This window comes from Hippocampus comes, unplaced genomic scaffold (genome assembly GCF_001891065.2).
Source record: "Hippocampus comes isolate QL1 unplaced genomic scaffold, H_comes_QL1_v1.1 scaffold2, whole genome shotgun sequence".
Classification (NCBI taxonomy): Eukaryota; Metazoa; Chordata; class Actinopteri; order Syngnathiformes; family Syngnathidae; genus Hippocampus; species Hippocampus comes.
The window spans coordinates 3,832,034-3,855,747 of NW_017805139.1; the positions used below are offsets into that span (position 1 = coordinate 3,832,034).

General features: G+C 41.5%; 1 protein-coding gene across 6 annotated transcripts in view; it reads right to left on the reverse strand.

The window, feature by feature from the left end:
* LOC109514361 (multiple epidermal growth factor-like domains protein 11) overlaps positions 1-23,714 on the reverse strand; it is a 108,781-nt gene that overhangs the window by 45,618 nt on the left and 39,449 nt on the right. For all 6 annotated transcript variants that reach the window (XM_019867391.1, XM_019867390.1, XM_019867388.1 and 3 more), the window contains exon 5: positions 21,354-21,446. In XM_019867391.1, coding sequence (XP_019722950.1) covers positions 21,354-21,446 — 93 coding nt within the window. The remainder of the gene's footprint in view (positions 1-21,353; positions 21,447-23,714) is intronic.

A 23,714-nucleotide genomic window follows, 5' to 3' on the forward strand; every position in this document is an offset into this window, starting at 1 on the left:
TGTGTTTTTTACCTTTCCAGCTACGTATCACATTAGCTACCAGCACAAACAATTAGCTCGACGCTTCATTGCCTCGTAACCCTGCCCACTGAATAAATGTATTCCATTTATTTTTACACTTTTATGACAGTCTATTTGAAAAATTATGTGTGAGCTACAGCTAGGACATGATTTTTTTGGAAGCTCTCATTTGTTGTTCAAGTTAACAGAGACCTTAAAGATGCTCGATTACTGCAATGCACTTTACTTTGGAGTCAGCCAATCCTCCATTAAGCGTCTCCAGCTGGTCCAGAATGCTGCTGCTCGCCTCTTGACTGGTACTCGTAAGAGGGAGCACATAACTCCTACTCTGGCATCCCTTCACTGGCTCCCCATACATTTTAGAGTTATTTTCAAGAACCTCTTATTTGTTTTCAAATCTTTAAATGACCTCGTGCCACCTTACCTCTCTGAGCTCATCCGCCCCTACACACCTGCCTGGCGCCTCAGGTCTGCGGACCAGACATTATTAGAAGTACCAAGAACTAAACGGAGGCCCAGAGGGTATCCAGCCTTTTCCATTGCTGGTCCCTCTCTCTGGAATGACCTCCCACTGAACATTCGGCAAGCCCCCTCGCTGCCCGTCTTTAAAACCAGCCTCAAAACTCACTTGTATTCTTTGGCATTTGGCTCAGCATGACTCAGATTTGATCTTAGTTTTACTGTTTGGTGCTTTCTACCATCTTTGTTACTGATTTATTGCTTTATTGTTGTATGTATGATAGTTGCTCCATGTACAGCACTTTGTATACAGATATGGCTGTTTGAAAGTGCTCTATAAATACAGTTGAGTTGAGTTGAGTTGGGCTTATTGCATTAACATTATTCACATTACAGCGATTTATACGCGTTCTTATGTACACATATGCCTTTGTTTTTTTGTGCTGACAACTGAATCCTGGAAAGGGTTATTTCAATCAATTACTTTTTACGTCTGCAATGGATTGTGTTCTGCCTTTATTTTGCATATTTTGTCTCAAAATCATGTGGCATGGCAGAGCGACACTGACCAGAAACGCTCTGAACTGTGATGGTTTGTTGCGTGGATGAATAAATGATCACGAAGCTGTTCTCTATCTGTCATTAGGCTTTTCGATCAGTTAGCACAGGCAAGAAGTATAAGATCAATACTGCTGTCGTCCATCCAATGCCCCGCTGAACTAAAATTTAATGTCATGCAACCGCACAAAAAGGAACCAATCAGGACAAACGGGCACACACGCACGCACGCACGCACGCACGCACGCACGCACACACACACACACACACACACACACACACACACACACACACACACACACACCATAGTATCTCTTACATTTACAGCCTCTAGCTATTTTCATCCATTTTTAATTCGGCGAAATCTTTGTCACTTTGAGGTTTAGCAAAAGGCAAAGCTAACTCGGATGATTACATGACGTAATAAACATGTGCCGTGTCATTGTTTGTCAAAATATTATACATTATTAAATACAGCATTATATTTAACCCAAACAAAAGGCTATCGCTGGTTGCCGTAAAGTGAAATAAGAAATCTTGATATTATGAGTAGCTTTACTCATGGATTGTTTTTTTTGTTATTATTATTATTATTATTATTATTATTCTTTATTTATTTTAAGCAGGAATATTATTTGATCATTTAATCACCGGGATATTAGCAGCATTGAGAAAAAAATGCTATATGAAGAAGAACTCATTACCTAAAAGCAACATAACTCACCATCAGAGAGATTTATATGGTGAAGGGTCTGACATGGGGAATAAAAATTGGACGGGCAACATTTATATTTTGAACAGCACCGGTTCATTTCCCTGCAGTGCACAACACTTCATTCAAGTTGACATACTTGGGACGGGTAAAACTATTTTCATGAGAGGGTTTTCAGACTGCCACAGAGTCCCTTGACAAATTAATAAATCATATTTTTAAAAAGCAGCAGCAGTCGTGACCGAAAGAACGAGATCCTGGATACAAGCGGCCGAAATGAGTTTCCTCCGCAGGGTGTCCGGGCTCTCCCTTAGAGATAAGATGAGAAGCTCGGCCATTCGGGAGGGGCTCAGAGTTGAGCCACTTCTCCTCCACGTCGAGAGGAGCCAGATGAGGTGGCTCGGGCATCGGATTAGGATGCCTCTCTGGTGAGGTGTTCCAGGCATGTCCCACGGGCATGTGGCACTGGGCATGACCCTGGACATGCTGGAGGGACTATGTCTCCCAACTGGCCTCAGAATGCCTCAGGATCCCCTGAGAAGAGCTGGAAGAAGTAGCTGGGGAGCGGGAAGTCTGGGCTTCCCTGCAAAAGCTGCCCCCGCGACCCGACCCTGGATAAAGCGGTAGAAAATGGATGGATGGATGGAAGAAGCAGCAGGGTGCTAAGTAAGCCCAGGAATGTAGTGCATCATATGTGTGCAGTAGTAGCTTACAGACAATGTCCCAGCTTAAAAAATAAGGCATGGATTGTTTGTAAATTCCGTTCAGGGTTTTGCCCTCCAAAAGACGTCAGAGTTGAGTTGTTAAGCAACGACTGACCCATAAACCTACATGTGCACTTGTGTTTAATTCAGAACAATTGATTTCCTATTTTCAATTAATAACAGTAATTAGTGGCAGCGTATTTCAGACTGTTTGGGAAATGGGTCGATGAAGGGGTGGGCTGGCCAGATGGATGAAACAGTTCACAGCTCACATGGTGTCACTTTTGGGCAACGCTGACTGGCCAATGTCTTTGTGCCTTCACACTGCATGTTTGGGCATCTGGATGATCAAGATATTTTTCTTTGATGGAGACCATAATTGAGACTGGGTAAAATTGTACTCATCCACAACTAATGTGTCTTTCCTTGCACTGCCCTCTTCACAAGGTTGCGAGACTGTATAATTGCTGTAATTAGACTTTGTCAACATATTTTCACTCCAGTCTTGCATGAGATCTGGCAACAATTGACTTGATGGCTTTTGAGTGAGTTGGATATGTTGGAAAAAAATCCCAACCTTGCTTTCATCTACACTAATGATATTTTAATGATCTTGTTTAATGCAAAGTGAGCCTTAAAAGTGAGTTGCGCTCAAGGCTCCATTTGGTGTGGGTTAGAGGTCAAACTTCTATCACATTACTGAAGGGGAGTCACTCACCAGAGCACAAGAGGGGAATTGCAGGAGCATGATTTTACCAACACTATGACAATTGAGGCACACATCATTCTCAACATTGTATGGATAATTTAGTCCCCATTAAACAAAGAAGACGAAAAATGCTAACATCAGTCAAAAAGTCTGTAACTTTACAAAACTTGTTCAGGGATGAGAGTGGCTAGTGATGAAAAAATCTGAAAATCAGCCGGGGGTCTTGGGGCCGCAGGCAACGCCCCGGATGGGGGCCCAGGGGGCAAAGCCCCGGAAGCTAATGGGTGATGAGATTTTAAAGCCTTAAAACCATTCATTTTATCAACAAAATTTTACAATTTTTGTTGAAATACCATTCCCTATTTGCTTACAAAATTGGCACTTTATATAAACATGCTAAAGATGAAGTCTAGTCAATGTACACACTACTTGAAAGTTTCACAGAAAAAAATCCCAAAATTGTTCACTATTCTTTCAAGTGAAAATTTGACATAGGCCTTTGTGCAATTTTGTTTAAGCATTCCTGGTGAGCACCAACATCAAATTTGCTGCTCAAAATCAAAACTAAAAAAGGAAACACGTTCCCTGCCATATTTAAGATTTGCTTATTACTTGTATTCATAAAATGTTGTGTAAATGTGATAAAAAGCTGTTGATTCTTACCTCATACAGTGATAGTGAAGTCCCAAACTGTTTACTATATATGGGTTACGAATGCATTTTCTGTATAGAATGACATCGTCACACATTGTACACAGAGCTTGACCAGCGACATCGAGCTTTTTCACGAAATCCGAAACAAGCACAGACAATGGTTCCTCTTTACTGGTTCCTACTGGGGACACCGTCAGCTTTCTATCTAACCAGTCCCATTGAAACTTGTTTTTCAGATCCGCATCTATCTGACACACGTTAGCTTCGTCACGAGTCTCGATAACATTCGGCATTTGTTTCATACAGACTACATACACGAGTAATTTCAATACACGACATCCCTCGTGCAAAACCATTCAGAATTCGCGGAAAAGGGGTTTAGGAAGGCAAACACGGATTGGTTGTGAGTCTGCATTTGCCGATATAGCGACCAATCACAACAAGTAAGACATTGGTTTTAGCCCATGTACGAAGTAACGACAAAGAAACGATTCGCGAGAAAACGTTATTCAAAATGGATGCTTGCACACTTTATTTCTCAACATTATGAGTCCCGAGTCTGCCAAAGACAAGTAAGTCCGGCAGCCCAGAAATAACACCACACTCCACCCCCACTAAAATTTTCTCAATGGATTTGGAACAATATAAAAAAGGTAAATTTTGACTGGAAAAAAGCGGAATTCCGCCAAAAAGCGGAAAAATCTCATCCCTGCTTGTTACAGCCGAAGAATATAGTTGTAATTTTAAGAGAAAAACTACTTCCCACTCCTTTCATCCTTTTCTCTGCCGATTAAACAGTTACACATTATAGTTTCAAAAGACGTTTTATGTGTTCTCTGGGTACTCCGGTTTCCTCCAACATTCCAAAAACATGATTGGTGTCATGATTCTGTTTGTTAATGTTTCACGTCTTGCTGGAGTGGAGGGCGTTCCCACCAGCGGCGCAACTGTCTTGCGTTAATCAGTGGACTACTTTAGCACTTCCAAGCCGACAACTAAAAGTCGGATTATTCAGCCTTGCTCACGACTCTTGTTTATTCCAGACGCTCTTGATCTTGCCCCATCGGTCTCTTGTCATTCCTTGTATTTGCTCATGTAAGTAGTGTTTTTGTCATTCTCGAGGATCATTGTGCATGTAATCGCATTTCCTTGTACTTTTATGACAGTGATTTTGTGTTCATATTTTTTCCATGCTTGTTGCAGGCGCTTTTGATTTGTATCATTCTACCCTAGTTCTTTGTTAACAGCGTCTTTCGTCGTACTTTGTCAGTCTTGCATTTTCCTGAAGAAACATTTTTTGTAAACTCTTATCCATGTCTACGTTTGTGGGATCCGATTCTGTTTCGGAGCATTCCGAAACATTTGACACATGGTAGGTTAATTAAACACTCGCAATTGTCCCAATTTAGACCGTGAGCGCGGAGGGTTGTTTATCTATATGAGCGCTGTGATTGGCTGGCAACCGGTTCAGTGTGTCCCCCGCCGCCTGCCCGATGACAGCTGGGATAGGCTCCAGCATGCCTGCAACCCTTGTGATAATGGATGGATGGATGAAGAAGTTTTGCAATGACATCGATGTTTAGCGCAGCCCCACATCATCAGTATGAGCAGTTTAATCTGATTATACACACATTTGTCCCTGAGAAAGAGCTACACAAGCCTTTGTTCAGTATTTAATGAAAAATATCAACACATTTAAAAAGATTATCACCAGATTAATATCGGGCTGGTCTCACCAGAAAGAGACATTAAAAGGACTTTTTAGCTGAGGCTTAATGCTCTTGTTAGAATTGTCATTAACTTATCTTGAAGGGTTCCGTCTGAATCTGCTATTGATGCCTTAAAGTTTTGTTTTGTTTTGTTGCAGGGCTCAAGTCTGCAAACTGAAGAGAAGTGGGACAAGGGATGGAAGCTGCTACTATGCCCCCTCATCCCTGAACCAAAGTGGAAGAAGACAGCCAATGAATAATTTCTAGCTATTTTCAAGTCAAAGCAAAATCGGTTCTGTGAGGTGGAAAGCATCTATTGTGCTGGTCACTTCAGCTGAAAGCCGGCAGTGGATGATAAACACGTTATGTGGAAATTAATCAGAGTGCAGTTAGAGAGAGAGAAATGGGGGCGGTTAGAGAAGGAGGAGGGAAGCAGGTGAGGAAGCAGTGTCGAGTGGGCAAGTCGTTTTGCGCTTTAATGGGCTGTCTATCACGAGGTTTGGCCAACGTGAGGTGGGTAATCAAAGGTTTCAGAGGTGAGGTGCCAGTGCATTTCTCCATTTCTCCTTAGCCAAACATGATTGATGACATTTCTGGGGTAAGAAAAGAAAACATGTTTCACTGGAAATAACAGACGAAAATAGCTTTGCTGATAAAATCCCTGGGCTCTAAAGAGCAGTTTAAGCACAAAATGATATACTCGAGGAAAACATGTACATTATGGTTTCAAGCACTTGGCTATCAACTCATTTATTTAATTCATCATTCTGGTTGGACAAAATCACCCTTAGTGCCTTTGCAATTGAATTCTTTTTCAACTAATATGGCATTTGCAAAGAGGAATTTCTTTCTTTTTTTTTTTTGTTGAGACATTCTTGAAAAACATTCGGAGTGGAACATGTTCAATTTAGGGTGAAACTCCTTCAGAAATACACTATGTCTATGATATAGGCTACATGCAAATGATAGTTTACTTGCATGGCACGGACAACTCATTTCATCACAAACGGATGAGAGAATGAAAGGGCCGTGATTTGAAAATTTGTTAGTATACTGTACAGTAGATAATAGCAAAAACTTGAGGAAATTTATAAGCAAGAATGTTTGCTTTTAATGAATGGTGGTAACTTGATGACTTGACTGTATTTTATTGAATGTGGACTACACAGTATTTGTCCTCAGGAGACATGAAGCATGAATAAAAAGAACCACTTTGTATTCTGTGGCCAAGCAATCTGAATTAACGTGTGCTTGTGAGAGTGTGTGTGTGTATTTGGTGTTCAGGATATTATTTACCTGTTTTTGATCAGACAAGAACTTGTTAAAACTCCCCTCCTCATGGTGACTCAAAAAAGTTGTTGTTCTCTTGTTCAGAGAAAGACCCGAGAATTGGAAGTCAAACTTAAGTTTATGCAGAAAATGCAACTGCATGACACCGTCCACTCCTGCAAACAAAACGAGCCAAACAACAGCATATAACCTGTTTGGGCTACCGTATGTTTTTGTGCTTTTTTTTTTCTTCCAAAAGTGGGTATTGAGTAAATGAAGAAAAAAAAGGGTGGTAATTCAGTTGTCAAATGAGTCGACATAAATCTCATAATATCCCAACAGCGCCAATTTTGGAGTCGTTTCCTTGTGCGTGGCATTTCTGCTTTCCTTTCTTGCCCCAAGATGCTCAGGGTGTGAATGGTATTAGCAAAAGTTGGAATGAAGTAAGAATGTAAGAAAGATAAGAGAGGGAGTGCTATAATTTTCAGTATCCAGATTACTCATCAAAACGGAGTAAAATCTACTCACAATTTTTAATGCTACACCAAAATTTATTTAATGTTTGCAACTAAGGTAACTTTTATAAAAAAAAAAAAACAAAACAAAACAAAAAAAAACATTTTTACAGTGCCCATTGCTGGTGTTCATGTTTTTATACACTAAATGTTCAAACATAAATCAATAAAAAAAAAATTAATTAAAAAACACTCTTAATACACAGTGTACAGAAAGCACACTGAAAAAAATGGTATGTTGAACTTGCGCAATTTTATTTTGTCAAGTGGGTGCACAAAATAAAATAACCTGGTCCCAGATACATTTTTTCAGTAGATGTAAAGTCGACTTAAAAATTTGTATCTGGATCCTCATGATTTTATTTAATGCAACAACTTGATGAAATAAAACTGAATAAATTCAACAAAAACTTTTTTCAGTGCCCATTGCTGGGATCGGGCCACAACCTCTGATATAAATTTTTTTTTTAACAAACTATTTGTCACTCACCATATGCTTCATTTTTCAAAATGCACTCATTTAAATGTGTTGAAAGTAGCCAACTGACTTTGACAATGAAATGTTCATGGCACAACAAACGTGCTATTTTTTTGGTTTCCTCAAAATTAATTTTGGTTTTGCGAGATTTCCGCCCCACGACGGCGATATGCAACATCTTACATGCGTACAGGGTCTTCCCTTTAATATTTAATAGTCGTAATGTCATCATTAGCTTTAAATCTACCTTAGTTTCTTTAAAACAAAACATTTACTTGTGTTGATAAATTATTTATGGAGGTGACAAAATCAGAGATGGGCATTTTGTCCCTGGGATGGAACGGTCAGTCCGTCCGTCCTGGACGGACGCCCATTTTTGTGACTGATGCTGGCAGATGAGAAGTGTTTTAAAAATGATGGATTAAGCAATGTCAGAAGTGGGTTTTCGCCTGTCTTTTTAACTCATTCAATCCCAGCCATTTTCACTGGATCAACCCCCTCAATCCCAGCGTTTTCTGGATTTTGGCTGAGCTTGGACTCTCTCTTTTTTCAGCAGGAAAAAAAAACATGTTTTTCAATCTTTTTCCATTCTTCAGCAATCGGCATTACAAAATGGCTAAGTTTCATGAAAATGGCGATTCCTGGGCAAAAAACGGAGAAAAAGAGCTTTTTGTAAAAGCATGCATTTCAAGCACGTGAGGCACCACTGCCACCTACTGGTCGCTTTTTTCATGATTTACAATGCAAACGGCTTATTCTCATTCACAGATTGCATCAGACCCTCCTCCTCTCTATGACGCAAAAAAAAAAAAAAAAAAGACTTAGACGTACAAGTACGTCCTTGGTAGGCGGGGCCCAATTTTAAAAAGACGTACAAGTACGTCTTGTGGAATGAAAGAGTTAATCATCCCTAACCAGGTTAAGTATGTGGTGTCGTGAGACAAAATAACAAGGCCAGAGTGTAGCAAATTTATTATTTTCTTTACAGGCTATTATTTCTCAACAGGACTTTTATAGCAACACTGCCACCTAGTGTACAGTCAGACAACATAAAAAAGTGCCTATGGACTGCGACGGAAGCGCTTTAAAAAAACGAGGATGGATGAGGAGGGAGAACGATTATTATATAAATAAGGATGGAGTGACGATGACGGAAGTGTACCCAGGTCACACATGGACCGGCAAAATAGGTTCAAGAGCCTTCGCCACTGCCACAGCAAATTGTCCTTGGTTGGTGGCGAATGGCATTTATGTCAAAACATCCTTGGGCAGAGGTCACCAACGTGATGCTAGAGAGAACCGGCTAGTTTCCAAGGAAGCTACCCGGTTTTCTAGGAATGTTGAGATGATGTGACCAAATGTGATCACCGCCGGGGAAATGGTTTGATCTGGACAGCGCACCACTTGCCCAGTCTCATTTCCAGCAATCCATGGGAGGTGGTGTGTCATTGGTTGGACTAACGACTTCGCTACCTATGTCTCCTGTGTGAAAACTTGAACTTGAACGTCGGAGCCATTGTCAATTGAGCATGTGGGGTCACTGGAGTTCATTAAAATTTTCAATGACATGAACCAGGGCTTGCCTCCCAGTGATTCACCGCTGCCACAACCTGGAGGGGACTCGCTTCTCCGCTGTGTCATCACCTGATGAGAAGGATGAATTCTTGCGCCTCGTCTACTGTATGTGCGCTCTTCCTCATGACAATAACCATCATCTCATGGCTTCCATGACTGATGAGCTGGAAGGCGACAGCGACCAGGGTGGCGGCCCTTGTCGATTTCGTTTCCGGTGACCACACGCCTGGACGGGAAGTGAGCTGGATCGTTAGAAAGCCCAATTGGCAGGTGTTGTATTGGACAGGATGATGACTACATTCGGGTGAGTGAGAAGTGAGACTGGCTCACTATAGCGTCATGCATTTCTCATTGATGATAACATGACGCGTTGGTGTGCCAGTCTGGCATCTCCTGTAGGGCGCTATAATTGGTGATGAGAGGTGATGTAATGGTGCCTGAGGGCAAATTATTGGATGAAACAATCCTGATAATTGGTCAAAGAGAATAAGGAAATAGTGTGGACTTAGGCCCATGTGACGAATTACAAACGTAGAGATCAGTGATCACTCGCACGCATGTACACACACACACACACACACACACACACACACACACACACACACACACGCACACACACGCACACATGCTTTGAGCATATGGCTTTTAAGCAGTCTGTTTGCTTATTATTTGCTACTATTCTGTCACCGCTTTTTTCTGATTTGAAGCAGCACGCATGTGCCAACACTGATTTTGATTGGCATTGGGAGGAATGTCAGCGCTATTTGATCGTGGCCGCTGGACAGCGCTTCTTTTTTTTTTTTTTCCATTGGGAGGAATGTCAGTGCTATTTGATCGTGGCCGCTGGACAGCGCTTGTTTTTTTTTTTTGCGCCTGTAATGGGCAGCATTTTTCACAGCCCCGTTTTGTTTAGCGGAGATGTCTGCGCTGTTGGACAATCTGCGCTGGTGCGGTTGGATGGATGGTTTGTGGAGCTGAGGATGATGAGAGGAGCATCGGCGCGCAGCGCGGATGCGTATTTAGAACTGAGAGTCGCCGCTTGGAATTGAAACGGATTTACATGGGACAGGAGAAGTGAGCCAATCTCTTTTTCATCAATGGACGTGACAGCTTCTTGTTTACTTTCTTTCTCTAGCTTGTAGCAGACATGTGCACATTTTGAGCATGATGCCTCTGAGCCACTGCTGAAAGGACACTTTGATTCTCTGCTCTTTCATCCAGAACTACTTCAAACAACAAAGCGTATGCAGGAAAAGTGGCGAAGATTGCGTGACTGTCCGTGCCTTAGGTTTTGTGTTGTGTTATATTAATTTATGTTCACTGTTCTGTCAAGTGCTTGGGTACAGCTGCAGCTGTTGTGAAAGTGCGATATAAAGAAAGATGTACAGTATTGTATTGTATTATAACAGCCTATGTCGATTTTTTCTCACAATATGGTACATGTGTTTAAGTTAAGAAATTTGGAACCTGTCCTGTCAATCCTTTGTGAGTACGTCAGCATTAATATGAGTGGATATAAATTTAAGAGTTATATTCTTGTATTCACTTTATATGGGATTCTGGTTGGCACAAGAATGGCTTTCTACTGCTCCTTATTAAGTTAATGCTGCTCTGGTGCCATCCAGGTGCTCAGAAGGGTTTTATTAGAGGCTTTTATTTTTATTTACTTGCACTATTATGGGTAGATACAGCTGAGATTTCGGGATGCTTTGCTTACTTGCCTGTTTTAATGTCCGTGCTTTAGTAGCAACTAGGCACCATGCTCCTAGATTAAAAGGTGGGTGGCACAGGGGCTGCGGTGCGAGGACGTGATCCTTCAATGTACCTCTGTCAGTAACAAAAGTGGCAACCTAGTATGGTGCTTGTCTGGCCAGCACATCATTTCCTGTCAAGTGTAACACGGCTTCACCGATAAGAGTGTACGGAGCACCTTGAATTAGGAATGTATGAGGCTGGCTGAACATTTCTTTTTGCAATGAATGCAACATTTGAGGACCTCTCATTTAATCATAAATGTTATACCTTATAGTGATGTTATAAGTGGTGGTATTATTGCGTTCATTCCTTTATTTTACATAGCTATAAACAGCTATGAACATCTTCAGAGGCAGAGTTAAGTGAGTGGGTGGCCCCACATTTTTCTGCCTCCTCATAAGGAACGGATGCTTCATGTCATTGCAAAAGTGAAACACTGATTACTAACCGTTCAGCTCAACCTTTCAACGGTGCCATAGAGCCGATCATTCAAGCATGGCTACGTTTTAAAGTGTCTTCGAAGAAGTTTCGTGTTTTCTGCATTCGAGTGAAAAGTTTATTGTGTTGAACATACAAAGCGTACATTCAAGATAAAGAAGGCATCAAGGAGGCACTGCTCAACTTCCTTTGGGTCATCTTCAATGTTTCATATTTTTACAGGCGTACTTGTTTTCGCAATGGTACAATGATTAATAGAGGGCTCCGTCCTTTTAGCAAGCCATACACGAATTCGTGTATGGCTTGTTTATATTAATAGGGCTATTATAAACAAGCCATACACGAAGTCTATTCGTGTATGGCTTGTTTATAACAGCCCTCCAATATGGCCGCCGGTAGTGCATTGTGGGTCATTGCTAAAAGGACGGAGCCCTCTATTAGAACTACAATTTCATGAAGTAGAGCATAGACCTCCACCAACGGACTATTAATAAAAGTGAAAACAATTCAATGAGTTTTTCGATGTGGGTTTGTTTGTTTATCGTTTGTGCTAGACCACGGTATTGAAAGAATTGTTGTCACTGTCACCATGACTTGTGATCATTTTATGATCACTCGGGGTTTTCACGTGTCCTTGCAGAAGGTATGAGAGGACATGTGCGCTTATCTCATCAAGAAAGCAAAAGACTACAAAGGCACCAGGTATCTCCTCCCTATCTCATAATTAATCCCACCAGCGTTTGCTTGCCGCACTGTTCAGTTTAACTTAATTCATCCGTGTTAGTGCTGAGTCTCGGCCATTATGACGTAACTTGTGTCGTAAACTTGAACAAACCTGAAGTCCTTGAACAACATTTTACAGATGCAACACACAGAAGAAGCTGTGTGAGTGAGTCCTGGTACCTTTTTGTTGTACAAAAAAGAAAAAAAAAAATCTTCATGAAAGGCCCAACGGCAGACTATTCCCAGAGGTCTTTGTCTCCTATTTAGCCAACAGCAGCCTATCAGCTCAAACCAGCGGCTTAGTTCATTCTTTCCTACGGTGATTGCCTGTAGGAGCTTGAGACTTTGTTCCCCCAGTCTCCTGGTGCAAGGATGACCTTCCCATCTCATTCAGGACTGCAGAGTCACCGCTTATGTACAAGTGGGGATTGAAAACTCATCTCCTTAACAAACTTGCCACGTCTTACTTGGGTCTACTTTTCCTCTTTTTCTGGCAGATCACGCCTCCATCTCGTCTTACAGAGAATTTAACCTTTTTGACCCCATATAAATTATTTACTTTGCACATCTCATGAACCCTGCTCCACAAGCTCAAGTAGCCAACACAAAGAAGAAGGTTGGTACAAGTAAGGAACACATGTACACATGTACATTTCGCTAAATGTGTGAATGCTGAGGAATAAAGTACAATTACATGGACCGACATGTCAAAACCAACACACCACCTTTTCTTCTTCTGATTACAGCAGAGACTCTTCTTCCATCCATCTATCCATCCATTTTCAAATCCGCTTATCCTCATAAGGGTCACGGATGTGCCGCAGCCTATCCCAACTGTCTTCTTGCAGTAGGCGGGGGAAACCCTGAACCGGTTGCCAGCCAATCGCAGGGCACACGGAGACGAACAACAATCCACGCTCACACTCACCTTCACACCGAGGGACAATTTTGAGTGTTCAATCAGGCTGCCATGCATGTTTATGGAACGTGGGAGGAAACCGGAGCACCCGGAGAAAACCCACACAGGCCCAGGGAGGACATGCAAACTCCACACAGGGAGGCCGGAGCTGGAATTGAACCTCTGCACTGTGAAGTCGACGTGCTAACCACTGGACTACCGGGCCGCCCACTCAGTAATAATAATAATAATAATAATAATAACAATAATAATAGGGTAAAGCATTTAAAAATATATATATATTGTAGTGATGATGTCAGTGTGGCTATAGTAAAGATGACGGACTGACGATGACAGACTAAAATTTTTACACTGCGCTAGTTTGGAGCAACAGTAGTTGTTTGATAATTATATATATATTTTTTTCTCACCACAAAAACACCCACTTGGAGGTCGCAAAGTGGTTCAAATCTAGCACCAAATCTTTGCAGCTCCTCCTACTGTCAGCAGCTGGGGGCAGTGACTACAGGTTCCTGGCATGGACATTCAACCATTTTATGGCAAGAACCCAGCAAACTGTGTACTGCTGACGTGTGGACATTGTTACATTGAAATAATGGAGGTGTCCAAGTTGTACCAAACTAACCTCTCGAGTACCAAACCAGCACTTGGCACCAATTTAGTGCCAGTGATTGGTCTTCGATTGTTGTTGTTTCTGACAATTTGGTTAGAACCATACACACAAGGAGGTGGTCATTTTGTAAGGCTCTGACAACACTCCTTTGTAGAGAAACAAGCAGATCGTGACAGTGTTGTCCGTTTGTTCTCTTGTGGCCCTTCTCCCCTGCTGTCTCCGGGCATATGATGCAAGGGCTCAGCACTGCTTACACAGCAAATGATTAGGCCGTAATGCATTCACATACGTCATCATGTCGAAGCCGTCCTACTTAAGCGACTGAAAACGGCCATCACCTCTCGACTGTGAGGGAAACAGGCTAACCACCTGTGACGATTGATCACACACATTAATTGACAGATACTTGGATGTCATTCCATATGCCGCTCACATTTTGTGAGATAATAATGCTGTGCAATTTTATTTTAATTTTGTTTCTGCTTGGTGAATGCAATTGTGGTAGTAGTCTAGTTTAATCTAGCACCCTATGCTAAGTGAAGTGTTATTAATTTTCACAAGAACCTTTGTTGATGGTCGGAAAATAAATGAACAGCTCTCTATGACGTCAGTACCTAACGTCTGTGTATGCATATTGTTGGGTTGTTCGTCTTTCCCTGGAAGAAGACGAGCAAACTTCGCAGGGAATACACCTCCAAACCCAAATGCAGACAAAATTGAACATTTGGCCCGCTTGCTGCCAATCCCATGGTAGGCCAGGACTGAATGTTATCAACTAAAGCCAACTTGTACTCATTATTCTTGTGCTTGATGTCATATAGTCAAAACCATCTATCCATCCATTCATTTTCTGAACCGCTTTATCCTCACATGGGTCGCTGGAGCCTACCCCAGCTTCCTTCGGGCAGTAGGCGGGGGACACCCTGAACCGCTTTCCAGTCAATCGCAGGGCACACACAGACGAACCACCATCCACGCACACACTCACACCTCGGGACAATTTAGAGTGTTCAATCAGTCTGCCATACATGTTTTTAGAATGTGGGAGGAAACCGGAGTACCTGAAGAAAACCCACGCAGGCCTGGGGAGAACATGCAAACTCCACACAGGAAGGCCGCAGCTGGGACAGTCAAAACCAAAAATCGCAATTGCATTAAGAAGGTGTTTTCCTTGACCTCGTTAACTACTTTGCATCAAGTATATGATTGTTAATTTCGAATCTGAATTGTGCGGCTTTGCATGGAGTTCAAAATGCAGAGTCAAAGGTTCTAAATCAGTGGTTCTTAACCTTTTTACAGGTACCAAACCCAACCAGTTCATATGCACATTCACCGAACCCTTCATTAACAAGAATATGACTTTTTACAACTTCAAGACATAAAAAAATGCATTTATTAAAAACTGAAAAAAAGTAAATACAATTTTGTGACATTGGTATGAGGTTTTTAATTTTACGATGTACTATTACGACAGTCACACGTTGACTGTTGAGCAAACTAAACTTCCCACAGCACTGATTGGACAAGCAATGTCATGTGATCATCTGCAACCAGTGATGGCCAAGTGGGCGTGTCATAACTAATTGACATGTTGAGTCGCATGTGTCTTACCCTCCATGGTAGTCTCCATCGAACCCCTGAGACCGATTCACTGCTCTAAATGATCATTTCCTTCTCCTTAATGACAAAGAAAAAGCATGACATGACGGCATATCGTAAAAACAGCCAGTCTTGCTAGTTGAAAAGCTCTGGACAAAATACTTGACCTTGAAACTCACACAAAGTACACGCAAGAACAAAATCTGCAAGGACACAGCGATGCATCTGAGTGGTTATGCACGGTCGAGCTGTCAATGAGAGATAGGAATAGGAATGTGCGTGAAAGCAAACTACAGCTGATGGAAAGCTGAAAGCAGCTTTATGTTGTGGCACACCTTAACAGGCTTTCCACAACACAGATGCCAACAAGAGAAGCTCTGTTTTATGTCAGAAGCTCTTTTGGGGAATTCGAGAATACATTGTAGCATAGCAAGGCATTTGGCGACGTGCTTATCAAAGAATGCAGTGGAATCAATCAGAAATTAGACATCCCAGACGTTGACCAATTCATTGGATTTTTGTGGATTATGATAAACAGACTCACATATTCATATTCAAAACAGTAAAATGGTAATATTGCTCAGTGAAGTTGTTGACATTATGGTGGTGCCGCGTGTGTGCACTACATAAATACAGTGTCGGGGATGCACTGCTGCCTCGGCATGTTAAAATGCTTCCATTGCTTTTACGGGTAATCAAGTCACACACACACACACACACACACACACACACACACACACACACACACACACACACACACACTGGGCTCTGTTTCTGCAAGTAAAATATCACCGAACAGGGATGAACATAATGATCGATTTTTAGGTATATTGAATAGATCCTCCAAGTGGACAAGGTCACTAAGATCTGGCAGAGATCCCCCAGTGTAATTCGTAAAGATGACCATTAAGTGACGCAGCCTTCGTTCAATAACTAGACCTGTTTCAATTTTAAAATTCATGATCACATGATCTAGAGAGAAAAAAATAAGAATAAATCAAACCTTAAGATAAGGCGTAGAAAAAAAAGTAGTGTGTTTCCGGTAACCCGACCGACCGAGAATTTCTACGTCGAAAAAAAACTTTATGGTCGGCATTTTTTTCAAACAACCCTCTACATTTTTGTGTAGAGGGTTTACATCGGTGCAAACTCTCGCGATATTCACGTTGAGTGCGTGCGTCGTTTGCCCTGTCGTCTGTCAACAACATTGAAACATGGCGGCGGCCGCGATCTCCGACGACAGTTTAAACCGCGTTTTCTGTGTTACAGTCACATGCTCGCACCGTAATGTTAAGAAAATCGCATCCATTGTTGAATTGAAAAAATTCAGCGAACTATTTGATGAACACCACGGGCCGAGTAAAAACCGAGGGCGGAGGAGGGCGGCGGCGGAGGCGGTGGCGCGCCCCGGCCCCCCGAGTCCGGAGCGGGGAGAAAACTAAATAGGTGGCAGTGGCGGGTTCGATGTCTTCTTGTTTTATGTTTTATGGTTATTTTGTTTAAATTTTTGATGGAAAAAAAAAAACTTTGTCCGACCTAATGACCCAATGCTGAAATTTCATGTTACCGGAAATCTTTTTTGTTTGGCCTAAGTAACTCCTTGATGAGAGACAGCAAGGGTAAATACATGGGTGATCAATTTTCAGAAATCAAGAGATTATTAAGGAGTAGCCCATTATAATGACCCCAAAACCACAAACAGACTCAACAACTATGATTTAGAGTGAATAATTGCTCCCATTATACTACTCCATGGAGGCAACAGTCTGCCTCTCTCTCGACTTGAATTATCTTGATCATCTATCAAATCGACTGTGTGTACTAGTCTCGGAAAATGGATTGGTAATTGCCACTGAGTACATTTGGCTTACAAAAAGGCAACTGGACAAAAAGCATAGGGCAATCTGTCCCTTTTAGTAGCTGGAGTCAAAGGTAAATAAGTTGAAACTTCAGCCCTACTCAGACCTGCTAACTTAAGAAATATTATTTGAAAACCACATTCGCAAACATCTTAGTAATTTGGGATTTATCGTCACAACGGTGGTACACACGGACATTGTATTGAAAAATCCTGCGTAAGACATTGACAGTCTTACTGAGTGACAGTTTACATCTCCAAATTAATTTGTGGTTGAAATGACAAACTGTACCATCCGTTTGGAAGCAGACTGAGACCAAGACTTCAGGATTCGTTTGTATGCATTCACATATGCATAAAAGTTCCCCGCCAGTGTGGGAAATGAACTCTGGTATATTTAAGGTGAACCAAACGGTCACGGTTGATTTGTTTGGGACCAACAGGTGGCTCTGTAGGGCTCCTCCTACAGCGGCACACCTGTTGGTCATCATGTCATTAGTAGGTTTTCTGTTAAAAGGACTCCCGGTCCCGACCACTTGGTGTTGGGTCATTGTTGCTGTTGCTGACTCTGTTTCTGTTAGTGTTTTGCTTCTGCCATCGGTTTTTGTTTGTTACTTTGGCTTCTTGTTGTTTCTAGGACTTTGTTTGTTCTGGATGTAGTTTTCTCAGCATTTTGTTCATACAGTTTGTCAAGTTCACCCTGCTCCTCCCTCTTGCCTGATTTTTTTGGGGTCCTCCACCACCACGTCCGTGACACAAACAGCGGGAACTCTAGAATCAAGCATGTCATAGCACAGATGAGTTGTCTCCATGGTCGCCATGTGCCAGTGTTTTCGTCAGGTGAACAGATGTTGTACAGTCAGCGTGGTGTTTTTAGATGACAGTATCAAGCAATTTCCATCCATGTATCATTAACCAATTTTAGAGTGACAAAAACAATCAGGTTCATCGGCCAATCCTCGAGGCTGCAGTATTGGTCTCGAATATAAAAAAGTGTTATTGAGCCATGCCTAGTTTATAACATAAAAGTCAAAAGCACTTTTTATTTACTGTATTTATTTTTTTTACACTTTGTTATTAATTAAAAATGTGGGTGTCAGGACTTTAATATACATTAGAAGGCCTGCAAATATGAATTGGTAGTCATCTACAACTATTCTGAGCAATTCCCCCTTCGACATGTCGACGTCATTAAAAGACAAGCCCTTGCAGTGATTACCTCAAGATGGGACCAGCTTGTTGAATCGAACAAGTGCAGCGATCTCCCAGTCTCCAATAATTACAACTACATTTGAACTTCATTGTATTGGTAAAGTCATTTCTTTGTGTTATTTTCTATGAGGGATGAATACCTAAGAATAGATCAAATAACAAAAATGCAAGGATATAGTTGAAAAACCATCCAAACGAGAACTGTACTTAGCTGTTTGTAAATTTGGGTGGAAAAAAATCAACCACTCCTTTCGACTGAATACCACCTGTTGTAAACTTGTCAGAGTTCACGTTAGACAAACATGCCATTGATTGTGTGGGATTTCTTCACTCTTTTAGAGAAAGAGCATTGTGTGCTATTTGCACCAAAAAAAAGAAAAAAGAAAAACCGACATGCTTCAACACAACACATTTTTTGCCCCTAAAACATTGTTGTCACTCCGACGATGTTGCTCAAGAAACTGCCCGAAGGGGAGCAACGAAAGACTCGTGGCATGTTCTGATCTTCGCTACATTTGAAAAGTGCAAACATTTTAGGACTACAACGACCTGTGATTTCACCATGGAAATATGATGGTGGGCACTTGATGACCAACCCTTTACCATTGTTGGTACAGTGGTTTGTACTTCAAGCTGCCGCTATTTTTCGGATGTACCAGGAGCAGTCAAAAAGTAATGAGCCCTGTTTAATTTAACCAACTTATCTTTCAAAATTGTTGCCGAAACAGTGTGAGTTAAAATATTGATGTAAATATAAAGTGTTAAAATATTTAGTTTGAATTTACTCTTGTCAGTCACTTTAGAAATGAAGTCATCATTGGATGACCGTCAGAAGCAAATCGCTGTGATTAAATTCCTTGTTTTACAAGGGGAACCACCAATAAACAATTTTAAAAGACAAGCTGTTCCAAAGGCATGGGCTGAATCTAAGCCCGTTTTTCTTGAACTCTTGGAAAAAAATTGCAGATCTCTGTCGTGCGGTGCGTCATGGAGAAGGGAATTTCTCTTTTCTTCTTCTGGACCATTTCAACCGTTGGAAAGTTGTTGTTTTTGTTTTTGAATCTATTTTAAACGGTCTCGTTTGATATTCTCTACACTGCCGGGACACAACAGTTAAGATTAATTCCGTTTTTCATGACAACACCGGGACATGAGGATGACACAGGTAGGACGTTTGTAGTCATTTGGGGATTTCAATGCTGTTCGCACATACTGGGACGAAATGTCTTAATGGATTACTGACCGTAGCTACATGTAACATGTTGCATGACTTTTAAATTGCAAATTTTGTAAGACGCTTACGACAAACACTATCAGCAGACGTATTTTTCAGTGGTGTTTTTTTTTTTTTTTAAACACCAAAGTTCAAGTCTCGAAATTCAAACAGAGCAGTTAAACAGGACAGAGAGTGCACCGGTAGTTTTGTCACTTAAGACTGAAAGCCTTTTTATCTGTGCCCGCAAGCTTCAACCCTTTCATGCCCCCTGTAACCTGATAAACTGTCCACTGTAGTAATTCAAAGGATTAAGTACTGTCATACAAAACCACTTGCTGTTTGGCTGCCTCTGATTTTTTTACACTTGATTCTCACACACGTGCAGATGAGTTCTGCAAGTGGCTGATTAAAATGCAGCTGCCAGGTGACCTCAAGACCCACACGAGTTGATATGACAAAAGCATATCAAATAGATATGATGGCCCAAGACCCTTAAGACATTCAAAAAAACTAGCAGATGAACCTTGAAATGGATCCTGAAACACACGGGGAGTCAATCCAGTGATCTTAAAAGCGGCGTAATGTGCTTTTGTTCTCTCTCCTTGGTCAGCCCAGAAGCAGTTTTGAAGTAATTGTAGACTGGAGTTGCTCTGTTTAGGAATACCAGAGAGCAGTGCGTTGTTATGGGGATAGATTTGTCTCCAAATTCATCACAGAAATACAAGAGTGAGTTTCATGTTTTTCTGAGATCTACAAATATCTGTACGATGTTCACATCTTTTTGTTTATGTCGAGTGAGCATTTATATTGAATTCAGCAAAACGGGACCATCATTTGTTTCCCTTGAACTTGCTTTAAACTTCCTGAAAGTGGTTCCGTCCTATCCTCCGCATGTCTGTCGATGCTTCAACTTTTTCCTTTCCTGTACGAGGTGGCAAATTTACCTAATCCTTGTTTTAGAAATGCCTCAGTTCCATAAGCCCCCAGGCAGCAATAAAGCAAGGTAAACAATGTGCTGTTTGTGTGACTGATGACATGTCAATACGGCTGTACACAAACAGGTTGCAATGTAGGCTGTGAGAGAGGTTGCAGAGTTCTGGAGAAAATAATGACACGGATAATCCAGTGAAATACAGCAGAATGATTACCATTCATCAAAGGCACTTTGTACTCTTCGGCTTCTGTGAGAAAAACTGACAAAAAAAAATCACAGCCCCAAAAAATATTTGCTTTTCAAATCAAATGTGTGGATTTGCCCCGAATCCAACAAGTTGTTCTCTGGTAAGTAATGTCTCAGAATTAAACATTTTCTTCTGTGTGAGAATTGATATTTGCTCTGGCCGCATGAAGTTGATGAGTTCAACGATGCTGTCAAATTTTGCTGGTCATTTCTTTGAAGGGTTACATTTTTGTTTTGTTTTTTTTTCCTCCTTGGAATTTAATGTGGGTTAATTACTTAGAGAGCCAGTCTGTACAAAATGATCGCGCCACTCGGCATTCAGGTTACTTTTTTTTTTAAGATAAAACAATAATCCACAAAAAAACGAGATAAAGCTCCACGTAGCGTATCCAACACAAACTTCACTTCCCTCATACAGTTTTTCAGGACCTCATTCAGCATTGCAGTGGATGCCAGATCTGTAAGCAAACAACTCACCGCTGGAGCAGTCCAGCCCTCCCCAGCCAGGCTCACATTGGCAGGTGTCAGGAGAGATACACCGACCGTGGTCACACTCCTCAGTACACAAAGCTGAGATTAAAACAGAACAAAAACAATGTTAATCACAACCAGTTATCATACTCATTAAACTCTGAGAGCTAAATAAGACCCTGATGATGTACTTAAACTACAACCAGTGACTGACATAGATTGCTGCATCAAAATTTTAAATTTCAGTATGAATTTATCTGCATTGAAAAAAAATTGCTTATGTGTGTTTTGTTGATCAAATCAGTTATTCTTCTATGGATTTCACCATTAAAATTTGATGTTAATACATACCGTATACATTCGTGATGGACAGATTATGTTATCGGGGATGATATTTTGCATTTTGTCGATGATCACCATCTGCCTTTTTTTATGGCGTAATCCAACGGACGATAAATGGTCAATTAAAAACTGGATTATTTTGGCTCAGATGACTGTAGCAAGCCTCTGCCTGCTGTGACAACTCTCCAGCATTGGTCTGTCCACAGCACTTGATAGGTTTCGTGTGGAGTGGGAAACAGCCAGTCGGCAGTGAACGCTGCATCCTGCACAGTTCATGATTCGCCAGCAGCCAGGCCACTCATCGTCAGTCCGTCATTATTCCAAGCCAATCAAATCTGGCTTCATCAGTCCATCCTTGTTATTTTAACATCATCTCCATCATTGCTAAATTACAGTTCATAACTGCAATTATCCATCATTCCATCCATTTTCCGATCCGCTTATCCTCACAAGGATCGCGGAGGGGGGTTCTGGTGCCTATCCCAGCCGTCTCCGGGCAGTAGGCGGGGGACACCCTGAACCGGTTGCCAGTCAATTGCAAGGCACACAGAGATGAACAACCGTCCGCGCTCACACTCACACCTAGGAACAATTTTGAGTGTTCAATCAGCCTGCCATGCATGTTTGTGGAATGTGGGATGAAACCGGAGTACCCGGATAAAACCCACGCAGGCCCAGGAGAACATGCAAACTCCACACAGGGAGGCCGGAGCTGGAATCGAACCCGGTACCTCTGTGCTGTGAGGTCGATGTGCTATCCACTGGATCACTAGGCCGCCACTGCAATTGTGCTTTGACTCTTCCTTTTTTTTTCCGCCAAGGAAGAACAAAGTTGACAGTTAGGAGTGCTATCTAAATTATGGGACTACTTAAAGACACATACAACATTTATTCTTCACCCCCGCCAACAAACACGCAGAAGACATGTCGTGCATGTTTCCATCCATCGTGAGTGAAACAAGCGTCTGTCAGCGGTTTGCAAGCTTTTATGTGACAAAACCCCAAAATTAGCCATTCTTGCAAGCGTCCGCTGCTTCAGTGAGATGCAAGCTCACAACAATAAGAGACAAAACTCTTTGGTCTGATAGAACATAGCTGAACTATTGGGCGTGAACATAGTAGGACATCAATGTTTGGAGGAAACCGGGCTCTGCTTATTTCCGGGCCAAAACCATCCTTACAGTGAAGCATGGTGGTTGTCACGCTGCAGCAATGTTTTTCAACAGGGAGAACTGGGAAATTAGTCAGGGCTGAGAGAAAAATAAATACAGCGATTTGCAGGGATATCTTGAGCACACAGCCAAGATATGAAAAAAAAAAAAAAAGAGAGTGGCTTCGGGACCATTTTGTGAATGAATCGAGCAATTGAAATAGAACACCCCTGAAAAGAGATGAAATCTGGGAGAAAACTTGATGCTCCAAAGATTGGTGTGCCAGGCTTGTGGCATCATATTCAAATAGAATTGGGTGTGTAATTGTCGCTAAAGGTGCATCAATATCAACAAGGGACTGAGCAAAGGCTGTGCATACTTACAGGATGTCATGCATGCCATTTCTTCGTCATTTGCTTTGAATACTGTTGCAATAATATCTACCCCAAAAATGGTTCATCTTGTCATTACAGGTTGTGCATAGGGTGGAGTAAAAATAAATTCCATTTCAGAATTGTTCCGTTTTACAGCTGCAACATTACAAAATGTGGAAAACATGTTGTTAATGCTTTCCAGATGCACTGTACTTTTTTCATTTGAAAAAAAACAAACAAACCAAAAACAAACAAACAAACAAACAAACAAACAAGCAACTGGCTGTGCTCACTATTTACAATTTTAATTTTAGCTGAGACATTTTGGGACTGACCCTTTTTCACAATCTGAACCAGTTTTATTTTTCTTCTATGATTCATAGGCCATAGATCAGGGGTGGCCAACCAGTCAGAGACTAAGAGCCAATTTTTTTTACTGTGTTGCTGCAAAGAGCCACATCGTGCGGGCGCGCACGCACACACACACACACACACACACA